The following is a 21477-nucleotide window of genomic DNA, read 5'->3' as shown; positions in this document are numbered from 1 at the left end:
TCCTCTGAAGCACATTGACCCCACCCATTGATGACATATAACATGTCTATAAATAATTATAAACTCCTTCCTCTTATCTTACCACTCTTAATTCTGCCATACTTTCTTACTAGCTATGAAAATCTCACATTCGTAGGTTTCTCTTATCCAAAATGCCAAACCAAGACCCCCCTACCTCCACTGACTGGGGAACTTGCCCACTACTACACTACCCCAAAAATTATAAATTCCAACCACTTGCTTCTAAAAAAACCACTCCAATCAACACCAAAATCCAAATATGAACTAAAACTACTATTCAAAGTTATTAGACTACTAGCATATCTAAGAAAAAACATAACCAAAGATGGGGACATCCATTCTAATCCAGGCCCAACCTTAACTCAAAATCCTACCAGCCCACCACTCTCCCACCGACTGGTCAACTCCCTCCTAATATGCCACTTAAACATTAGAAGCCTAAACAATAAGATACATAGCCTGCATGCTGTACTAGCCACATACCTCCCCAACATAATGTGTCTATCTGAAACATGGCTCCGGCCATCAACCAAAGACAATGAGATCCTGCCTCCTGGTTACAATATACTTAGGGCAGATAGAGTAAAGAAAATAGGAGGTGGAATAGCCGTCTTATATAATAGCACACTTAACATCATAACCAACCCTATGCAACCACCCCAGGTCTCTAACGCTGAAATACTAGCTCTAAAAATTCTACTAAATAATCATAAGGGCATTAACCTAATTGTCACCTATATTCCCCCTGGGAACAATGTAGAAACACTAGAGGTCATTCTACATTGGATAGCCAACAACTACCCTCAAGAAACCATTGTCCTGGGCGATGTTAATATTGACTGGAACCAATGCACAGCACAGTCCAACCCCATCCCTGTTAACCTACATGGATTCTCTCAGATAATATCATCTACCACACGTACAGGTAACAATAACCAAAAAGAGAGTATACTAGACTGGATACTCACCAACAGTCATCCCCAGAACTATATGTCTGGAACTCTCCCTAATGATCTTAGTGATCACCTGCTCACATACATCATGAAAGACAAAATTAATTGTACAAGCTTACCTATTTATAGGTCTATCAGATCCAAGAAAAACTTTGACCCAACTAAATTTCAACTTGAACTCAAATCATGTAACTGGACAAAACTAAAGTTCCTTCCCTTGATGAGGCAGTGTCATCATTTAACAATTCATTCCTTACTATACTTGACTCGCATGCCCCTAAACGCTCAATAAGAATTAAAACTCAACTAGCACCCTGGCTAACAACAGACACCAAAACCAAAATAACAACTAGAGACAAAGCGTGGGATAAATGGCGCACTACCAAACTACCCCTAGATCGTATAAAATTCCAACAACTTAGAAATGAGACTAAAAAAGCCATCATACTAGATAAGAAAAATTACTTCTACAATCTGCAGCATAAACATCAGAATAACCCTCAAAAGTACTGGGCAGGCATAAATAAACTTCTCCAACCAGGCAAATCCACTACTCCGACCCCAGGAACATTATCTGACAAGAGCCAAGAAGATATAGCCAATTCATTCAATACTTTCTTCACAGAAACCATCCAGTTATTAGCTAACCAACTTTCTCCTCCCCACACTTCTATAAACACTATACCCGACTCACCACTCTCTTTTAACTTCCAGCCAGTGTCCACATCCTTTATCAGATCCCTTTTGAAAAAACTGAAGCCAACCACCCTTTCAGCTGATCTTCTGCCGGCTGAATACCTGCAAATTGCTGCAGATGTCGTAGCCTACCCTATCTCAATCCTAATTAACAGAACCATAACCGAGGCCTCAATCCCTCAATTTGGAAAATATCCTATGTTATTCCACTCCACAAAGGAGGTTCATCCACAGAACTATCCAACTATAGACCTATAGCCATACTATCACCACTTGCCAAAATTATGGAAAAGTGCATGCACAACCAACTAATGCTCTATCTAACCCAAAATAAACTACTCACAGACTCTCAACATGGATTCAGACCCCATCATAGTACAACCACTGCCCTCCTCTCTTTTACTGAAAACATTAATCTTAACCGGAATAATAAAAAATCCTCCGCTCTCTTCCTGGACCTATCGAAAGCCTTGATATGGTAAACCATCAGTTACTTCTATATACTTTAAAACCCTGTATCTAGATACTCCAGCCCTTGACTGGTTTCAAGCTTACCTCACTGGGAGACAACAAGCAGTAATGTGGCAAAACAAGCTCTCCTGCCTACTACCAAATACCATAGGAGTTCCTCAAGGTTCCATATTAGGACCTCTCCTCTTTTCAGTCTTCATAAACGACATCCAAACAGTCATCCCTGAAGCCACCTGCATTCAGTATGCAGATGACTCGACTATAATATGTTCCAATGCCTCTCTTGCAAATCTACTAACTACCACCCAACATAGCTTCACCAAAGTCGAAAACTGGCTTGCCAACCATCTCCTGATCTTAAATCCAAACAAAACCAAGTTACTTCTCTTCTACCCAACCAATAGATCTCCGACTGAAAACTTCACTATAAAATCCAATAATGGGACCATCATCTCCCCAGACACCTATACAAAGCTATTAGGAGTAAACATTGACAATAAACTCAGATTTGATATACATATCAACCAAGCCATTAAGTCAGTCAACAAGAAACTTGGGACCCTATATAGAATTAAAGCCTTCCTTACCCCGAATGCCAGGGCAGCCACAGCCCGTTCACACCTTCTATCTACCCTACTATATACCTCTCCTGTCCTCACTCACCTTAACAAATCTGATCTGGCCAAGCTTTCATCCTGCTATAATCACATTGCCAGGTTCGTTACAGGCCTACCCTACAGAACACACCACTGTACTAACCTGAAAAGCTTGGATGGATAGAATTCCCACACCTTCTTCACCAGTCCCAACTCATAGAGGCCTTCAAAATCCTTAAACAACCTGAGAATACCCCAGCACTAAAAAACTTAATGACTCCCTACTCCAATCTAAGCTGCCTTCGCTCAGCAAACAGACTCCTTGTCCAAACAACTAAATCTCTCAACCTAGGTGGTGACGCGCTATTTGCCAACACCACTGGTAAAATATGGAACTCTCTCCCAAATAACATCACGCTTGCAACTTCTCTAAGTCAATTCAAAAATAGTCTAAAACTCCACTTCAAGTCACACTGGCTATGTCCTTGCTCAAACCCAGACTAGCTCTGTGCCATTAACTAAAACATAAACAACTAGCTAAGATGATAAGTACTTTGTATACTGTGATAAAGAAATATGTATCCTGTCTAACTCTATGTCATTATACTGCCTACCGTCCTTGCTAATATGTTATTAATGTTACATTTGTAGTAATCTCAGAAATAGTAATGGCAGTCTTGTACTTGTATGTAAATAGCCTATGTTTTTGTTAAGTTCTTTCAGCTCATTTACTGTACCTAATTATCAATGTAACTCTGTTGGAGCTTTTCTCCCCGGGCCTCCGCTGAAAAAGGACATGTATCCAGTCGGACCATCCTGGTTAACAAATGTAAAATAAAATAAATAATAAATAAATAAAATTATTATTATTAGGATCGTGTTAGGATATCATTGTTATTAGCATTGTGTTAGAATATCATTGTTATTAGCATTGTGTTAGGATATCATTATTAGCATTGTGTTAGGATATCATTTTTATCAGCATTGTGTTAGGATATCATTGTTATTAGCATTGTGTTAGGATATCATTATTAGCATTGTATTAGGATATCATTATTAGCATTGTGTTAGGATATCATTTTTATCAGCATTGTGTTAGGATATCATTGTTATTAGCATTGTGTTATGATATCATTATTATTAGCATTGTGTTAGGATATCATTACTATCAGCGTCATGTTAGGATATTATTATTATTAGGATCGTGTTAGGATATCATTGTTATTAGCATTGTGTTAGAATATCATTGTTATTAGCATTGTATTAGGATATCATTATTAGCATTGTGTTAGGATATAATTTTTATCAGCATTGTGTTAGAATATCATTATTATTTGCGCTGTGTTCAGATATTATTATTATTATTATTGTGTTAGGATATCATTGTTATTAGCGTTGTGTTAGGATATCATTATTAGCATTGTGTTTGAATATCATTATTATTTGCGCTGAGTTCAGATATTATTATTATTATTATTATTGTGTTAGGATATCATTGTTATTAGCGTTGTGTTAGGATATCATTATTAGCATTGTGTTAGAATATCATTATTATTAGGATTGTATGCTAATAAGATGCTGGGTATTAGGGATTATTTCTTCCACTTATTAGCTACTCATCACATTTTATTAATGATGAAAGGAAATAATTTGATATGCAACAGTATGCAATTTGATTAAGTCTTCTTTCAATAAATGGATTTCTTGTAGGAAAACCTCATTACCTATGTTAATTTTCAAAATTTATAACCCTTCTCCCTGTTGGCCATTATTCAATTAAATAGAAAGGAAAAATGAATTATTATGCCCAGACTGTAGAGAGAGTTTATTTTGTAAGTTGATAGTAAGGCATTCTGAACAGATTAATTTAAAGACGAATAATGCATGGCCCTTAAAAAACTGAAGAAAGCAAACAGAAAGATTATAAGAATCATTTCAATAAATAAAGTAGAAAGAATTAAACAACCACATGAGCAAGACAATATTTAAAACCCCTAACTTGGAGTCTGGATATTTTACTATTCTAATCCAGAAAAAATTTTTATAAACTACTACCTAATATCAAAATAAATTCCTTCCTCCCCCTCCCAGAAAAATATAACCCTGAATACAAATACATCTTCCATATTATTTAATAAGTGGATTCTCTAACTAGAAACACGAGAGGAAGGTAAATCGAAAAGAAAGAAGAAAAAGGAAATTAATTTCTTATGGTGTTTTTTCTTACCTCGAGTCTGTACATTTCTTTGTTTTTTGTTCTTCTTTTATATTATTCTCACTTATAAGAAGAACATGTGGTGTAACATTATATAGCCCAACACAAAACTAAATAATACTAATAAGTGTATAAACTTGAATATTGTCTGTATCCAACCAGTTTCTCATTTTCACCCAAATCTGCCATTTGATTTTCAAATTTAGTTAATAATTTTTCACTCTGAATATTATTTTTTTCTCTTTGTTTTCATTTGCCTCTCAGATATATAAAATAAAACAGGCCAGTTAAAACCGCAAATGAACTTTTTTTAAAAATATAAAAGAGAAGCCATTAGAAGTATAGATTATTAACCCGAACACAGAATATGAGAGAAAGGCTAGAGATAGCAAGTAAAAGAAAACAAGAAGCAGCACAGAACCAAAATAAACGTATCATTTTCTTTTTTCTCTCTTAGCTGCACTTCCTCTTCCCCTCCTCTTCTTCGTGTGTCTCTCTCTCTCTCTCTTTCTCTCTCTCTCTCTCTCTCTCTCTCTCTCTCTCTCTCTCTCTGTCTTCTTATTTATTTGTTAAACAGCTTCCCTAACAGGATAAATTTGCAAATACCATAGGTATAAATTACCAATCATGCCCTTCTTATAGATTTATAAACATAACCTTACTTATTAAAATACTCTTATCATTTATGTCCAGCAGTATGAACTACATTTCTAAGTAGGTTAGATAGCAACTAATATTATTAAATAACTATATGCTACAATACAAATGCAAGAAAATATGGTCAGTAAATTAAAGATCTTAAATTGGTAGTTTCTTTTGAATGGAAATATCGATTCTGAACATATCGTTTAATGAAAATAACCAGCATATAAAATACAACACGAATTCAGACATTAACCCATCAGTCTGAACATTGACTCTAGTCGATGTTCACTCCTGATGTGGCATCCCATCCCCATGTGCAAACTTGGAAGGAAGGGAGATTACAGGTGGATGAATGGGTGGAAACAGTGGAAATTATATTTAGAAGACAATTATATGTATAAAAGTTATTTAATTTAAAATAGAAAATAAAGACTATAGCAAGTATGGTATACAAAATCTCAGGAAAATGTGTATGCATTCCATTACTTTTAATAGTATGGTGAGGTTAAAATACAGAAAATTACTAGGGAAGGCTAATACACGCACATTCGGTAATTGTTGAAAATATTTCAGACAATGCAACATACAAAGCAATAATTCAAAATGGATATTAAAAGATTACAAAGTCCTTATTAATGGAATGAGAAGAGACTCCCACTGGTTTAGCCTATCCAAAATATTAAAACAGACAATGTACTTACAAAAAAAGTGCAATGAATAAAGCATATTAATAGCTACTAAAATGTTATGATAGTTAAATCAATACGGTCAATTAACTAGTTAAAATAGATAACTGCTTTTACATTTGATAAAATACAAGGTTCCCTTGTCACTGTCACAAAAAATATTGTATAGCAGATATATTGTCTGAAATATCATAACTGAAACCATTTGAGGGAAATAAATAAATAAATGGTAAAAGTAAGAAAGCCACTGCATACCACACCACAAGCCACTGCATACCACACCACAAGCCACTGCATACCACACCACAAGCCACTGCATACCACACCACAAGCCACTGCATACCACACCACAAGCCACCTGCATACCACACCACAAGCCATCTGCATACCACACCACAAGCCACCTGCATACAATATGCTGACAACTCAATATTATTATGTTCAGCTACATCATCCCATGACCTTCATGCTCTCACCCAAAAAGTATTCCAATGGTTCTCTCAGCATTGCCTCCTCTTGAACCCTAAAAAAAAACAAAGTCCTCCTCTTCACACCTACTCATAAGTCCTCCCCTCTCCAATTCTTAGTATCATCTACCAATGATACTATTATATCTCCTGACTCTACCACCAAACTACTCGGTGTCACCATTGACAATAATCTGAGCTTTGACATCCACATCAATAATACCATAAAGACTGTTAATAAAAAAATCGGTACCCTCTATAGGATAAAACCCTTCCTTTCCCCCACTGCTAAAACTACTATTGCCCACACACATTTGATCTCTGCACTCCTTTATGCCTCTCCCATTTTTACTAATCTCTCCAAGAATAACCTCAACAAATTGGAAATGGCTTATAATAACGTAGCACAATTTGCTACAGGCAACCCATTCAGAACCCATCATTGCATTAACCTAAAACAGCTAGGATGGTTAGAACTACAACACCTGATTAAATTTCACCAACTCACCCTTGCCCACAACATCCTTTATAAACCTTCTAATACTCCAAGTGTATCTACCCTAATCACCCCCTATACAAATCTGAAGTCCTTACGCTCATCTCACAAACTTCTAGTCCACACCACTAAACCTAACAACAGAGCTGGGGATTCCCTTTTCTCTAATGCTGTAGGTAAATCCTGGAATCTTCTCCCTTGTGACCTCTCCTCACTCACCTCTTTATCTCTCTTTAAAGATAGACTTAAACTTCTCCTCAAAACTCACTGGCTCTGCCCCTGTTCAAAACCAGACTCGGCATCTACCTCTACTAAGTTATCTAACCTATCCAGTGCTTACTAGCCTCTGCTACTTTTTTCCATCTTATCATACTTTTCTTATCTACCCTTTCCTTTTTTATATCCTCTTTTTACTTTCTCTTATTAAGTAACTCCTTTGCTACATTACTACTCACCTAACTTCCTTTGTTTACCTATGACCTAACCTGACATGTCTCCATACCTGAAATTTCACTGTTTTATCATTTTTGTCCTCAATAATATATCCTGTTACAAACTCTGTACCGTTAATTACTTGATACCACTGTTGATGATTTTTATTTCCTTTTCAAAGTTGCTATTTTTATTAGTATATTGATATTTTTTCTGTGTTGTTTGAACTTGTACTATTGTATTTAGACCATCTCTTGGAGCTTATCTCCCCGGGCCTCTACTGAAAAAGGACATGTATCCAGCTAGACTAGCCCGGTCAACAAATGTAAAATAAAATAAAATAAAATAAAATAAATAAATAAAGAAATATCAGTCGATAAATAATGGAAATACACTGGGCTTCTCACTGAATCTTTTAAATGTAAAACTTAATAAAAAGAAATACGTAATGAAATAAATCAATAATGAACTTTTCTCCCACTTTTTGAATAATCTGGTGATGTGGGTTTATTATAATAGTAAAATTTGAATGAATTAAATAATTCAGTCTGTACTTTACATTGAATGCTTCTTTGATTTGTGATTAAGAAGTGTCACTATTCAGAAAATTGCCTTGAAGTTTTTTTCTCTTTTTTGACTATTTAGTCTCCTGTAACTATTAAGTCCTGTTGCCTGCTAGTCAGTCCCCCCCCCCCCCATTTCTCAACATTCAGTGATACCAGGTGTGGACATGAGAATCAGTGATAATACGCAGCTCTTCTGAGTCAGATGATTTTCTTCTGCTCTTAATCCCTCCCCCTTGCTGCATTGTAGATATGCAGACAAAATGCAGTGTCTGCTATAGTAGGGTATACGCTGGTATACATCTGTTATAGTAGGGTATACGCTGGTACACGTCTGTTATAGTAGCATATACGCTGGTACACATCTGTTATAGTAGGGTATATGCTGGTACACGTCTGTTATAGTAGGGTATACACTGGTACACGTCTATTATAGTAGGGTATACGCTGGTACACGTCTGTTATAGTAGGGTATACGCTGGTACACATCTGTTATAGTAGGGTATACGCTGGTACACGTCTGTTATAGTAGGGTATATGCTGGTACACATCTGTTATGGTAGGGTATACGCTGGTACACGTCTGTTATAGTAGGGTATACGCTGGTACACGTCTGTTATAGTAGGGTATACGCTGGTACATGTCTGTTATAGTAGGGTATATGCTGGTACACGTCTGTTATAGTAGGGTATATGCTGGTACACGTCTGTTATAGTAGGGTATACGCTGGTACATGTCTGTTATAATAGGGTATATGCTGGTACACGTCTGTTATAGTAGGGTATACGCTGATACACGTCTGTTATAGTAGGGTATACGCTGGTACACGTCTGTTATAGTAGGGTATACGCTGGTACACGTCTGTTATAGTAGGGTATACGCTGGTACACGTTTGTTATAGTAGGGTATATGCTGGTACACGTCTGTTATAGTAGGGTATACTCTGGTACACATTTTGTATGCACATCATGACTGTCTTGAGACAGATTCTGTGAGTGACTGGCTTACACTGCCATGTACCACCCTTTTATATAGATTGTATGCCTGTGGTCTGACCCACAGGTGTCACTCTTATAGCAGGATGTGTACCAACCCCACCACAAAAAGCATGCTCACTGAGCATGCTCACTTCTGCTCCCATCATGTGTCATCTCCACATTAGTCAGCCCAGGATTATGATGGTTACAGGTTTCTTATGCCTTTCTTTTTTTCAGCATCATTTATGCCCTTGTGTAAGATGACTATTCTATCTTCTTTTTTCCTAAAATGTTGTCTTTACAGTTCTTTGTGTAGCTACTTCTAGCCCCTAAAGTCATGTCACCTGCTTATCTGATTAGTTGTGTTGTAAAAACAAGAGTCGTCCCCCATCAATTATTAATCATTTGTTGACTGGGTTAGTTCCACTAGGCTGGTTGCTTCTTTTCAAGGGAGACTCAAGGTGGTATTTATATTGCCTGGGTAAATTTGGCCATGACACCAGGATGCTTCCCTACTATTTTCAACAGATGCTGTGAGATATTTTACTTCCACCTAAGCTACCACCAACTCATGCAGATGGGGTCTTGGTTTAACGTCCCAACCAAAGCACGGTACACTGAGGAGTCCAGTATTCTCTTTAGGACGCACAGCAGTCTCAGTGATATAGCTATCTACTGTGGGAATGGAACCCACGACCTTCTGCACCAAAGGCAAGTGTGCTACCTGTTGCAGCACTGGAACAGCTTCTTTTGCATTGTCTGCATTTACCGAAATGACTAGACGTTCATTGTCATCATGCTCTTCCTCCTTTCTTTTTCCCCTTCATGTTTCACGTCCTTAATTTGGCGTTTGTGTCTAACGGTAATCCATTTACTTAGTCTTCCTGAATGCATATTTTTGTCCATAGTTCATATTCTATTTTACCTTATTTTTCTTCTAAACTTCCTTGGCTTTTAGGTTCCCCATCTTCACCATCTTTCTGTGTATAATTCCAGGTTTCTGTTCTCTTCACACTTTACTGTTTCTTTTGCCTCACTGAACGCTAAGTATATGTGTGTTACTGTTATTCTGAATTTTTTTAAATTTGGATCTGCTGTTAACATATGTTAGTTGTGCTCTTTTTGAGATATATATCTGGTATAAAAATCTAGTACTGTTTCTAAGTCTCTAATAGTGTATTGCTGAGGATGTTTTAGGTCCCCATCCCTAACATGAAAATTTTACACAGAGATGAGATGGCGAGCCCTTGAAATTTAGACCAATACCTTTACTAACAAACAAAAAATAAAATTAGATAACTAAGTGAATAAATCCAAGGGCTCGCTATCTCAACTCTGTGTAAAATTTTCATGTTAGGGATGGGGACCTAAAACATCCTCAGCAATACACCATTAGAGATTTAGAAACAATACTAGATTGTGTAATATTTAAGCAATAATCAAGACTAGGACAACAGTGGGTAAATCCAGCAAAACACACACCTAGGGTCATTGCTATTATACAATGACATTAATCGCTTACCTTTCTTAAATAACATCTTTGTATAAAGACAGTATAGTCTTCCTCCACATTTTTTGCTATTCTTCTATGTTTCCTGATTACTGCACATTGTATGGGACTTACATTCCCATCATGCACTGTACATCGTATGGGACTTACATTTCCATGATGCACTGCACATCGTATAGGACTTACATTCCCATAATGCACTGCACATCGTATGGGACTTACATTCCCATGCTTGCACAGTATAGCAGTGCTGTTAAACAGAAGCAACAGAGAAAAAAAGAATCTACATTGTTTTTTTTTTTCATAAGGCAAAATGTGGACGTTGTCCAAACATCCAGACAGTTCAGAAGTACAAGAGGCTGCAGAGACCATGTAATGATCTTTACATCACCACAGTAGCTTCACTGTATACAACCTGCTCAGCATGGGTGTTTGGGTGAGGGTGGACCGAATCTGGCTAAATAGAGAGGTTGCAGGAGTAACAGTGGAAGATAATCTCACTCTGGTGTGGTTATAGTACTCTGACGTCAGGTAGAAATACAAGAGTGCTTTACCTCTAGGAACATAGTAGCTGCAGTCTCTTTTCCCAAAATTGTATTACTTCTACATTTTTTTTTCAATGTATTGCTGAGTAAAAGTTTAAGGGTAACACTGCACATTTCTTTTCTGCTACAGCAAACATTTTGACAGTTAGACCAGAACATTAAACAAACACTCTGTATTCCATTCTGTCTTCACAGGGTATCGTCAAAGGAAACCATCAACAAAATGACATCGTACAACCTTGCCACAGTCTTTGGTCCAACATTACTACAGGCCCCTCCTATGGGCAACATGCAGGCAGGATCGTGCAAGGACATTTCACAGGAGATTGTTGTACAGGTAAGTGGGACTGACATGAAGTTCACAAATATGAAATTTGGTTGGAAAACCATTACCTATGGGTGCTGTTACATCAGTAATGAATTTGTACTGGATAGAAAACATTTTAAGGGTGTACAGACTGATGTTTACTCTGTAGTGCAGGTCATCCAAGTTAAGGAACAGGTGTGGATCACTGGGAGGGGTGCAGCAGGTGATGGGTGGGCCTGACTACCATTAATGCATTTCTTGGTTAGAGGACCTGCTCTGGGGTGCTATTAAGGACCATTCAATACAAGTAGAGGGACTGGGCTGTCACTGATGACTATTTAACTTAAGTATTGGGTAATAATGTATCACATGCCCAGAGAGTGCGATGAGCTACTGATGACTGTTTAACTTAAGTATTGGGTAATAATGTATCACATGACCAGAGAGTGCGATGAGCTACTGATGACTGTTTAACTTAAGTATTGGGTAATAATGTATCACATGACCAGAGAGTGCGATGAGCTACTGATGACTGTTTAACTTAAGTATTGGGTAATAATGTATCACATGACCAGAGAGTGCGATGAGCTACTGATGACTGTTTAACTTAAGTATTGGGTAATAATGTATCACATGACCAGAGAGTGCGATGAGCTACTGATGACTGTTTATCCTGAACAGAGAGTGAGGTGTGGCACTAATGACTATTTGTTCCTCATAGAGGATGTGACATACTGCTGTAGATGCAGAGGAGGCAGGGTATGTAGCAGGTGTCCTGTATGTGTGTATGCCTGTCTGTGTGTGCATGTGTGCATGCCTATGTGTGTGAATTTCTGTGTATACATGTGAATTTGCATTTGTGTGTGCACATATGCGCATGTGTGTCTGTAGGTGTGTGTGCACATGTGTATGCATGTGTTTGTGTCTGTATGCATGTGTGTGCATATGTGTGGGTGTGTGCGTATGTCCATGCATGTGTGTGTGTGTGTGTGTGTGTGTGTGTGTGTGTGTGTGGGGGGGGGGGTGTTGTAAGGAAATGAAGATTTAAATGGGGATCAGCATGATGCTTGTGCTCACCCTCCTTTCAGGGAAGGTAAAGGAGACCCTAACAGATTGGGACTGTCCAGGTCAAAACCCAGAGTACCCCAAGGCTGCATATTTCCCCCCTCTCCTTTTCCTATTTTTTATAAATGGACAACCCTCTAATCTGTCCCCACTATAGCTCATACTGGTGCAGATGTTGTACATGTCCTAACTGAAATCACTGGTCCAGGATTCATAACAGAGAGTTTTCATCACAGTTATGGTTCAACCTCTTTTCATCCATAAGTAAAAGAGAATTATAAAAATACCTTTCTTTACTTTCCAGACGACTGCAGGATAGGTTCCTGATACTAAACACTAAAAAGATAAAATGTATAATTTTTGGAACCAACCAAACATTATCGGCATCCCCTTTGTTGCATATGTTGTTTGTCTTTCGGCTTTTCCTGGTTAGGGGTCGCCACAGCAGAACTCCGGTCCGCTAATGATTGGCAGTTGGATTTTATGGTGTCGAGTTGCCAGCCCGATGCCCAACTTTCAATAAAGGCACGTCCATTCAACACATGTCTTTTGAATGCCCACTCGACCATGTGGAGAAAATGCAGACTCCACACAGAAGGCACTCTCAACCCAAGCCGAGAATCGAATGGGAGAACCTCTTGCTGTGAGGCAACAATGCTACCACTGCACCACCATGGAAGTAATCAGTAATAGCTAGAATTAACAACTCTTTTCCATTCTCTAGGACTGTTGCTCTGACAATATGTAAACTTTCATTGCCACATTAATATGGCATCAGCCAAAATTAACAAATTGCTGTTATATTTCATAAAAATCATATTTTCTTTCTGCAGAAAGCAGAATTGCAGTTTGTAGGGGAATCCTCATTGGTCAACTGGAATATATTATAGCAATTATTTCTTTTGCATGTAAGAAAAACCTCTCTACCCTACAGGCACTATGCATCCTTATATTCAGATGTATTACCCTGTTCCCAAGAAGAGAACATCAGTGCTTCACTCTCTCAAGAACAAAAGTGGTTTCCAGTAAGTCAAGGATCTCATTTATGACTGTGTTCGCTTGTATTCAAGCTCTTTAAATTTTAATGAGTCCACTTTTTTGCTGTATAATCCCCTGAATGTCGCTCTGTTAGCTAAGGTCACTGTCCCACTCAAATCCTACAGCCTAGACACCAACAAGCAAAGTCCGCACTGCCAGTCAGAGCTTTTCATACATTGGCCAAAAATGTTTGGAATCACTTCACTCTTCCCTAAAAGGAAATTCAGTCTTACACTGAATTCAGACAGAAACTTAAAAAAAACATATCCAGTACAAAGGAAAATGCAAATACTTCCATGCCCACAAATTACTGGTCATTTCCCCAAAGACACACCTACAAGTTATTAGTTTCTTTAATTATACTAAATTACCATAGGTTAACAATGATATTGGGGGAGTGGTTAGATGCATGTTGCTACTGCAGATATTTTACATATTTACTAATATAGCGGCAGCTACAATGTATTCAATGTAGATATGTTACATATTTACTAACATAGCAGCAGCTACAATGTATTTAATGTATATGTTACATATTTACTAATACAGCAGTGGCTACAATGTGTTTAATGTGTATATGTTACATATTTACTAATATAGCAGCGGCTACAATGTGTTCAATGTAGATGTGTTACATATTTACTAATATAGCAGCACCTACAATGTATTTGATGTATATATGTTACATATTTACTAATATAGCAGTGGCTACAATGTATTTGATGTATATGTTACATATTTACTAATATAGCAGCAGCTACAATGTATTCGATGTATATGTTACATATTTACTAATATAGCAGTGGCTACAATGTATTCAATGTATTTAGTGTATATATGTTACATATTTACCAATATAGCAGTGGCTACAATGTATTCAATGTATTTAGTGTATCTATGTTACATATTTACTAATATAGCAGTGGCTACAATGTGTTCAATGTATATATGTTACATATTTACTAATATAGCAGTGGCTACAATGTATTCAATGTATTTAATGTATATATGATACATATTTTCTAATAAAGCAGCATCTACAATGTATTCAATGTATATATGTTACATATTTACTAATATAGCAGTGGCTACAATGTGTTCAATGTAGATGTGTTACATATTTAATAATATAGCAGCAGCTACAATGTATCCAATGTAGATGTTACATATTTACTAATATAGCAGCTGCAATGTATTCAATGTATATATAATATATATATATATATATATATATATATATATATATATATATATATATATGTTACATATTTACTAATATAGCAGTGGCTACAATGTGTTCAATGTAGATGTGTTACATATTTACTAATATAGCAGTGGCTACAATGTATTTGATGTATGTATGTTACATATTTACTAATACAGCAGTGGCTACAATGTGTTTAATGTGTATATGTTACATATTTACTAATATAGCAGCGGCTACAATGTGTTCAATGTAGATGTGTTACATATTTACTAATATAGCAGCACCTACAATGTATTTAATGTATATATGTTACATATTTACTAATATAGCAGTGGCTACAATGTATTTGATGTATGTATGTTACATATTTACTAATACAGCAGTGGCTACACTGTATTTAATGTGTATATGTTACATATTTACTAATATAGCAGTGGCTACAATGTATTTAATGTATATATGTTACATATTTACTAATATAACAGTGGCTACAATGTATTCAATGTAGATATATTACATATTTACTAATATAGCTGCCCATCCCCCAGTGAAGCAGTGTATCGTGCCAAATGCTATTGGTCATTGTATTCCAGTCTGCATATGTCATCAGGCATCAGGATTGCCATTACTGCTTAGGCTGCTGGTTCCATGCAGCCATTTTAAATGTGTTGCAGTGACTTTATAGTACTGCTTTAATTATACTGCTGTTCTGACTACACTAACCTGATTTTTTGTGGTTATTTTTCTAAGTTGTTGTAATTCCCTGTCATTGTTTTGAATGTGCCACAGTTATGTGCATTCATTCCTCTTCATCAGGCCAAGAGACGATTGTGGAATGAGTATCTTCTAAGCAACCATGACAGTTTTCTGTTTTTCTGCCCATAACCCCATCTCAAGTGGCTGATATATATGTTTATGAGCTGGCAGCTCTCTATGCCATCCCAAGTGAGTGCACACAGTCCTACACACAGCCCCATGAAGGCTACTATACAACATGGCTTGGCAAAGGCAGGTGTCTACCTATGACCCCTATGCTGCATACAGTGCACCTCTCTCAGCAGTGCCATTGCAGTGGGTTACACTACCTTCTTCCCTAATGACAAGTGAGTAAATGTCAGTTTATTTATTTGTTTGTTTATTAACTGTGTAATTAACGGGTGCACAGTCTCTTTAGGACCACGACCAAGGCCACAAGTACAAGGGTAAATGCGCACTATATATGGACAATTTAGTGTAGCCAATCAGCCAGCATGTTTTGGAGAAATGGGAGGAAACTGCAGTGAGTTCCATGGAGTCCCACTGACCCAGGGGCTTGTCTTTCCTCCTACGATCCTTCCATTCCATGAGAAGCTGGGAGCTGGGTTGGAGTGGAAGGGCACCTGCTTGGATTCTATCATAGTTCTGGGTGTCCTTAACTTGCTCAATATTCCCAGGACATGTATTAGTTCTTCCCCTTCTCAGCTTGTCTTGGGGTGCATTGTGCTGCTTTCTGATGGTGTCAGAGTGACACAGGTCTGCCTACTCCCCCTTGCAGGGAGCGATCCCCGTTCTTACTCAGTAGCTATGACTTTCTGATGGTGTCAGAGTGACACAGGTCTGCCTACTCCCCTTGCAGGGAGCGATCCCCCTTCTTACTCAGTAGCTATGACTTTCTGATGGTGTCAGAGTGACACAGGTCTGCCTACTCCCCTTGCAGGGAGCGATCCCCCTTCTTACTCAGTAGCTGTGACTTTCTGATGGTGTCAGAGTGACACAGGTCTGCCTACTCCCCTTGCAGGGAGCTATCCCCCTTCTTACTCAGTAGCTATGACTTTCTGATGGTGTCAGAGTGACACAGGTCTGCCTACTCTTGCAGGAGCGATCCCCTTCTTACTCAGTAGCTATGACTTTCTGATGGTGTCAGAGTGACACAGGTCTGCCTACTCCCTTGCAGGAGCGAGTCCCCTTCTTACTCAGTAGCTGTGACTTTCTGATGGTGTCAGAGTGACACAGGTCTGCCTACTCCCCTTGCAGGGAGCTATCCCCCTTCTTACTCAGTAGCTATGACTTTCTGATGGTGTCAGAGTGACACAGGTCTGCCTACTCCCCTTGCAGGGAGCGATCCCCCTTCTTACTCAGTAGCTGTGACTTTCTGATGGTGTCAGAGTGACACAGGTCTGCCTACTCCTCCTTGCAGGGAGCTATCCCCCTTCTTACTCAGTAGCTATGACTTTCTGATGGTGTCAGAGTGACACAGGTCTGCCTACTCCCCTTGCAGGGAGCGATCCCCTTTCTTACTCAGTAGCTGTGACTTTCTGATGGTGTCAGAGTGACACAGGTCTGCCTACTCCTCCTTGCAGGGAGCTATCCCCCTTCTTACTCAGTAGCTATGACTTTCTGATGGTGTCAGAGTGACACAGGTCTGCCTACTCCCCTTGCAGGGAGCGATCCCCCTTCTTACTCAGTAGCTATGACTTTCTGATGGTGTCAGAGTGACACAGGTCTGCCTACTCCCCTTGCAGGGAGCGATCCCCCTTCTTACTCAGTAGCTATGACTTTCTGATGGTGTCAGAGTGACACAGGTCTGCCTACTCCCCTTGCAGGGAGCGATCCCCTTCTTACTCAGTAGCTGTGACTTTCTGATGGTGTCAGAGTGACACAGGTCTGCCTACTCCCCCTTGCAGGGAGCGATTCCCCTTTTTACTCAGTAGCTATGACTTTCTGATGGTGTCAGAGTGACACAGGTCTGCCTACTCCTTGCAGGAGCGATCCCCTTCTTACTCAGTAGCTATGACTTTCTGATGGTGTCAGAGTGACACAGGTCTGCCTACTCCCTTGCAGGAGCGATCCCCTTCTTACTCAGTAGCTATGACTTTCTGATGGTGTCAGAGTGACACAGGTCTGCCTACTCCCCTTGCAGGAGCGATCCCCTTCTTACTCAGTAGCTATGACTTTCTGATGGTGTCAGAGTGACACAGGTCTGCCTACTCCCTTGCAGGAGCGATCCCCTTCTTACTCAGTAGCTATGACTTTCTGATGGTGTCAGAGTGACACAGGTCTGCCTACTCCTCCTTGCAGGGAGCGATCCCCCTTCTTACTCAGTAGCTATGACTTTCTGATGGTGTCAGAGTGGCACAGGTCTGCCTACTCCCCTTGCAGGGAGCGATCCCCCTTCTTACTCAGTAGCTGTGACTTTCTGATGGTGTCAGAGTGACACAGGTCTGCCTACTCCCCTTGCAGGGAGCTATCCCCCTTCTTACTCAGTAGCTATGACTTTCTGATGGTGTCAGAGTGACACAGGTCTGCCTACTCCCCTTGCAGGGAGCGATCCCCCTTCTTACTCAGTAGCTATGACTTTCTGATGGTGTCAGAGTGACACAGGTCTGCCTACTCCCCTTGCAGGGAGCGATCCCCCTTCTTACTCAGTAGCTATGACTTTCTGATGGTGTCAGAGTGACACAGGTCTGCCTACTCCTTGCAGGGAGCTATCCCCCTTCTTACTCAGTAGCTATGACTTTCTGATGGTGTCAGAGTGACACAGGTCTGCCTACTTTGCAGGAGCGATCCCCTTCTTACTCAGTAGCTGTGACTTTCTGATGGTGTCAGAGTGACACAGGTCTGCCTACTCCTTGCAGGAGCTATCCTTCTTACTCAGTAGCTATGACTTTCTGATGGTGTCAGAGTGACACAGGTCTGCCTACTCTTGCAGGAGCGATCCCCTTCTTACTCAGTAGCTGTGACTTTCTGATGGTGTCAGAGTGACACAGGTCTGCCTACTCCTCCTTGCAGGAGCTATCCCCTTCTTACTCAGTAGCTATGACTTTCTGATGGTGTCAGAGTGACACAGGTCTGCCTACTCTTGCAGGAGCGATCCCCTTCTTACTCAGTAGCTATGACTTTCTGATGGTGTCAGAGTGACACAGGTCTGCCTACTTTGCAGGAGCGATCCCCTTCTTACTCAGTAGCTATGACTTTCTGATGGTGTCAGAGTGACACAGGTCTGCCTACTCTTGCAGGAGCGATCCCCTTTCTTACTCAGTAGCTGTGACTTTCTGATGGTGTCAGAGTGACACAGGTCTGCCTACTCCCCCTTGCAGGGAGCGATTCCCCTTTTTACTCAGTAGCTATGACTTTCTGATGGTGTCAGAGTGACACAGGTCTGCCTACTCCCCTTGCAGGGAGCGATCCCCCTTCTTACTCAGTAGCTATGACTTTCTGATGGTGTCAGAGTGACACAGGTCTGCCTACTCTTGCAGGAGCGATCCCCCTTCTTACTCAGTAGCTATGACTTTCTGATGGTGTCAGAGTGACACAGGTCTGCCTACTCCTCCTTGCAGGGAGCTATCCCCCTGCTTACTCAGTAGCTATGACTTTCTGATGGTGTCAGAGTGACACAGGTCTGCCTACTCCCCTTGCAGGGAGCTATCCCCCTTCTTACTCAGTAGCTGTGACTTTCTGATGGTGTCAGAGTGACACAGGTCTGCCTACTCCCCTTGCAGGGAGCTATGCCCCTTCTTACTCAGTAGCTATGACTTTCTGATGGTGTCAGAGTGACACAGGTCTGCCTACTCCCCTTGCAGGGAGCTATCCCCCTTCTTACTCAGTAGCTATGACTTTCTGATGGTGTCAGAGTGACACAGGTCTGCCTACTCCTCCTTGCAGGGAGCTATCCCCCTTCTTACTCAGTAGCTATGACTTTCTGATGGTGTCAGAGTGATACAGGTCTGCCTACTCCTCCTTGCAGGGAGCTATCCCCCTTCTTACTCAGTAGCTGTGACTTTCTGATGGTGTCAGTGACACAGGTCTGCCTACTCCTCCTTGCAGGGAGCTATCCCTTTCTTACTCAGTAGCTATGACTTTCTGATGGTGTCAGAGTGAGTGACACAGGTCTACCTACTCCCCTTGCAGGGAGCTATCCCCCTTCTTACTCAGTAGCTATGACTTTCTGATGGTGTCAGAGTGACACAGGTCTGCCTACTCCCCTTGCAGGGAGCGATCCCCCTTCTTACTCAGTAGCTATGACTTTGGACAGCTGTAGCTCAAATTTCCATGTATGAGATTCAGCAACTAGTCTCTTAGAGTCACTCCCATCATCTTGTTTGAGGAAGGGCTAGATTTAGCATTGCATTTTCAGGAGTGGGGTATTCTGACAACAGATCCTGTCCTGTTCCTTGGAGAATGATGGTCTTTCCTTATTTTTGCTGGATCATTTCATATGAGATAAATGTTCTGGGTATCCATGTCCCTTTTTTTGGGAAGTTCTCATTTCCGCATCTCTTGTTCACTTAGGTACACAGTTTATTGGCCCTTGGCTCCATCCATGTCCAAGGGAGGACATGGATAACTCTTGCCATTTGTGACTAATGGAACCCTTTCTTCAAATGGCCAGGCAGGCCCTGGTATGCAAAATGGTAGCTAGGTTCCCTTTTGTTACCTGTTTGAGGCCAGTGTCTTCCATATCCCCTCTGGCTATTGATGGGGTCTTGATTGATGATTTCAGAGCAGCTGATAAGCCATGCACTGACATTAAAGTAAGCACAGATACATATTTTCTCCTTGGATGGCTTCATCTTGAAGACTAGGCTGATGTAAAATTCTGATCTTGTGGGACTATATGCATGCAGGATAGGGGCAAGTCCTGCCATTTGTTTTTGGGGAGGGGGCATGATAGATGCTCATCTGCTGTTGGATACCAGCCAATTCAAGATGGCGGCTTTCTGCCCATATGGAGTTCCATCACCCTTGTATCTCCTGAATATCTTGTTCATGAGGCATCCCTGTCTAATGTATGGCCCTTGGCCCTATTGTGTGGGACTTCATCTCAGAGTACTCTGTCTTCCTAATGGCTCTGCTTCCTTGAAGTGCTGTGGTTCTTTCAACCCTTGCAAGGGGGATATACCCCTCCATTCTTTTCTTTCTTTCTTCCCCTTAGAAGACAGCCTCCAGCCCTGTCCAGGTTCTTCATTTCATGGTACCTGGTAAGGCTGTGGATCAGGCACAGTGAAGGTACTCTTTATGTCCAAGGGAATGTGGGCTTCTAGTGAGGTGGATTCCTCCCAGTGGTGGTTGGTTTGGTGTTGCATGGGGTTTTTGTTTCATCTTATTGCAGCCTGGGAGTCTGACACTTTAATTCCCTTTACCCATTATTGGAGTGAGGGAGAACTAAGTTCTCTGTATTTTTGGCCATTCTGCCCACTGGCACAGGCTGTATTATTGACAACCTTTTCATCTTCTCTTGTTGGACTTGTTTATCATGCCTCCTAAGGATCCAGTGTTCTAGTTTCACAGGACATTCTCCTTATCCAGGGCCTTAGAGGTAGATGCTCCCCAGAGCTCACTTTCTTTGCTGGCACTGGCATGGTTCAGTTTTTTTTCCACCTGAGTGGTTTTACTGTTTGGAATGCTGGATAAACAGTGTGAATGTGCTATATCTTTGAGGAGGAACATTCTTTATGAGCAAAGACAACCATTTAATACATTATGTGAGAAGTGTACTTACGGAATGACACTGGAGGCTAAACTCTCTCACAAGTGTATATCAGGTTGTCAAAATCATGCACACAATACACACCACACATAGCACACAATACACACATATGCTTCTTCCA

The 21477-nt window shown here is 40.1% G+C and overlaps 1 protein-coding gene across 1 annotated transcript in view; it reads left to right on the top strand.

The window, feature by feature from the left end:
- Positions 1-21477, top strand: part of LOC122814070 (active breakpoint cluster region-related protein-like) — a 1143696-nt gene that overhangs the window by 1110411 nt on the left and 11808 nt on the right. Inside the window, exon 22 of the mRNA XM_044086683.1 lies at positions 11469-11610. Within this exon, the coding sequence (XP_043942618.1) occupies positions 11469-11610 (142 nt within the window). The remainder of the gene's footprint in view (positions 1-11468; positions 11611-21477) is intronic.

This window comes from Protopterus annectens, chromosome 10.part0 (genome assembly GCF_019279795.1).
Source record: "Protopterus annectens isolate FY-2018-M chromosome 10.part0, PAN1.0, whole genome shotgun sequence".
Lineage (NCBI taxonomy): Eukaryota > Metazoa > Chordata > Ceratodontiformes > Protopteridae > Protopterus > Protopterus annectens.
Note: the sequence above shows the minus strand (reverse complement) of the source record. Positions and strands in the feature narration are given on the sequence as shown.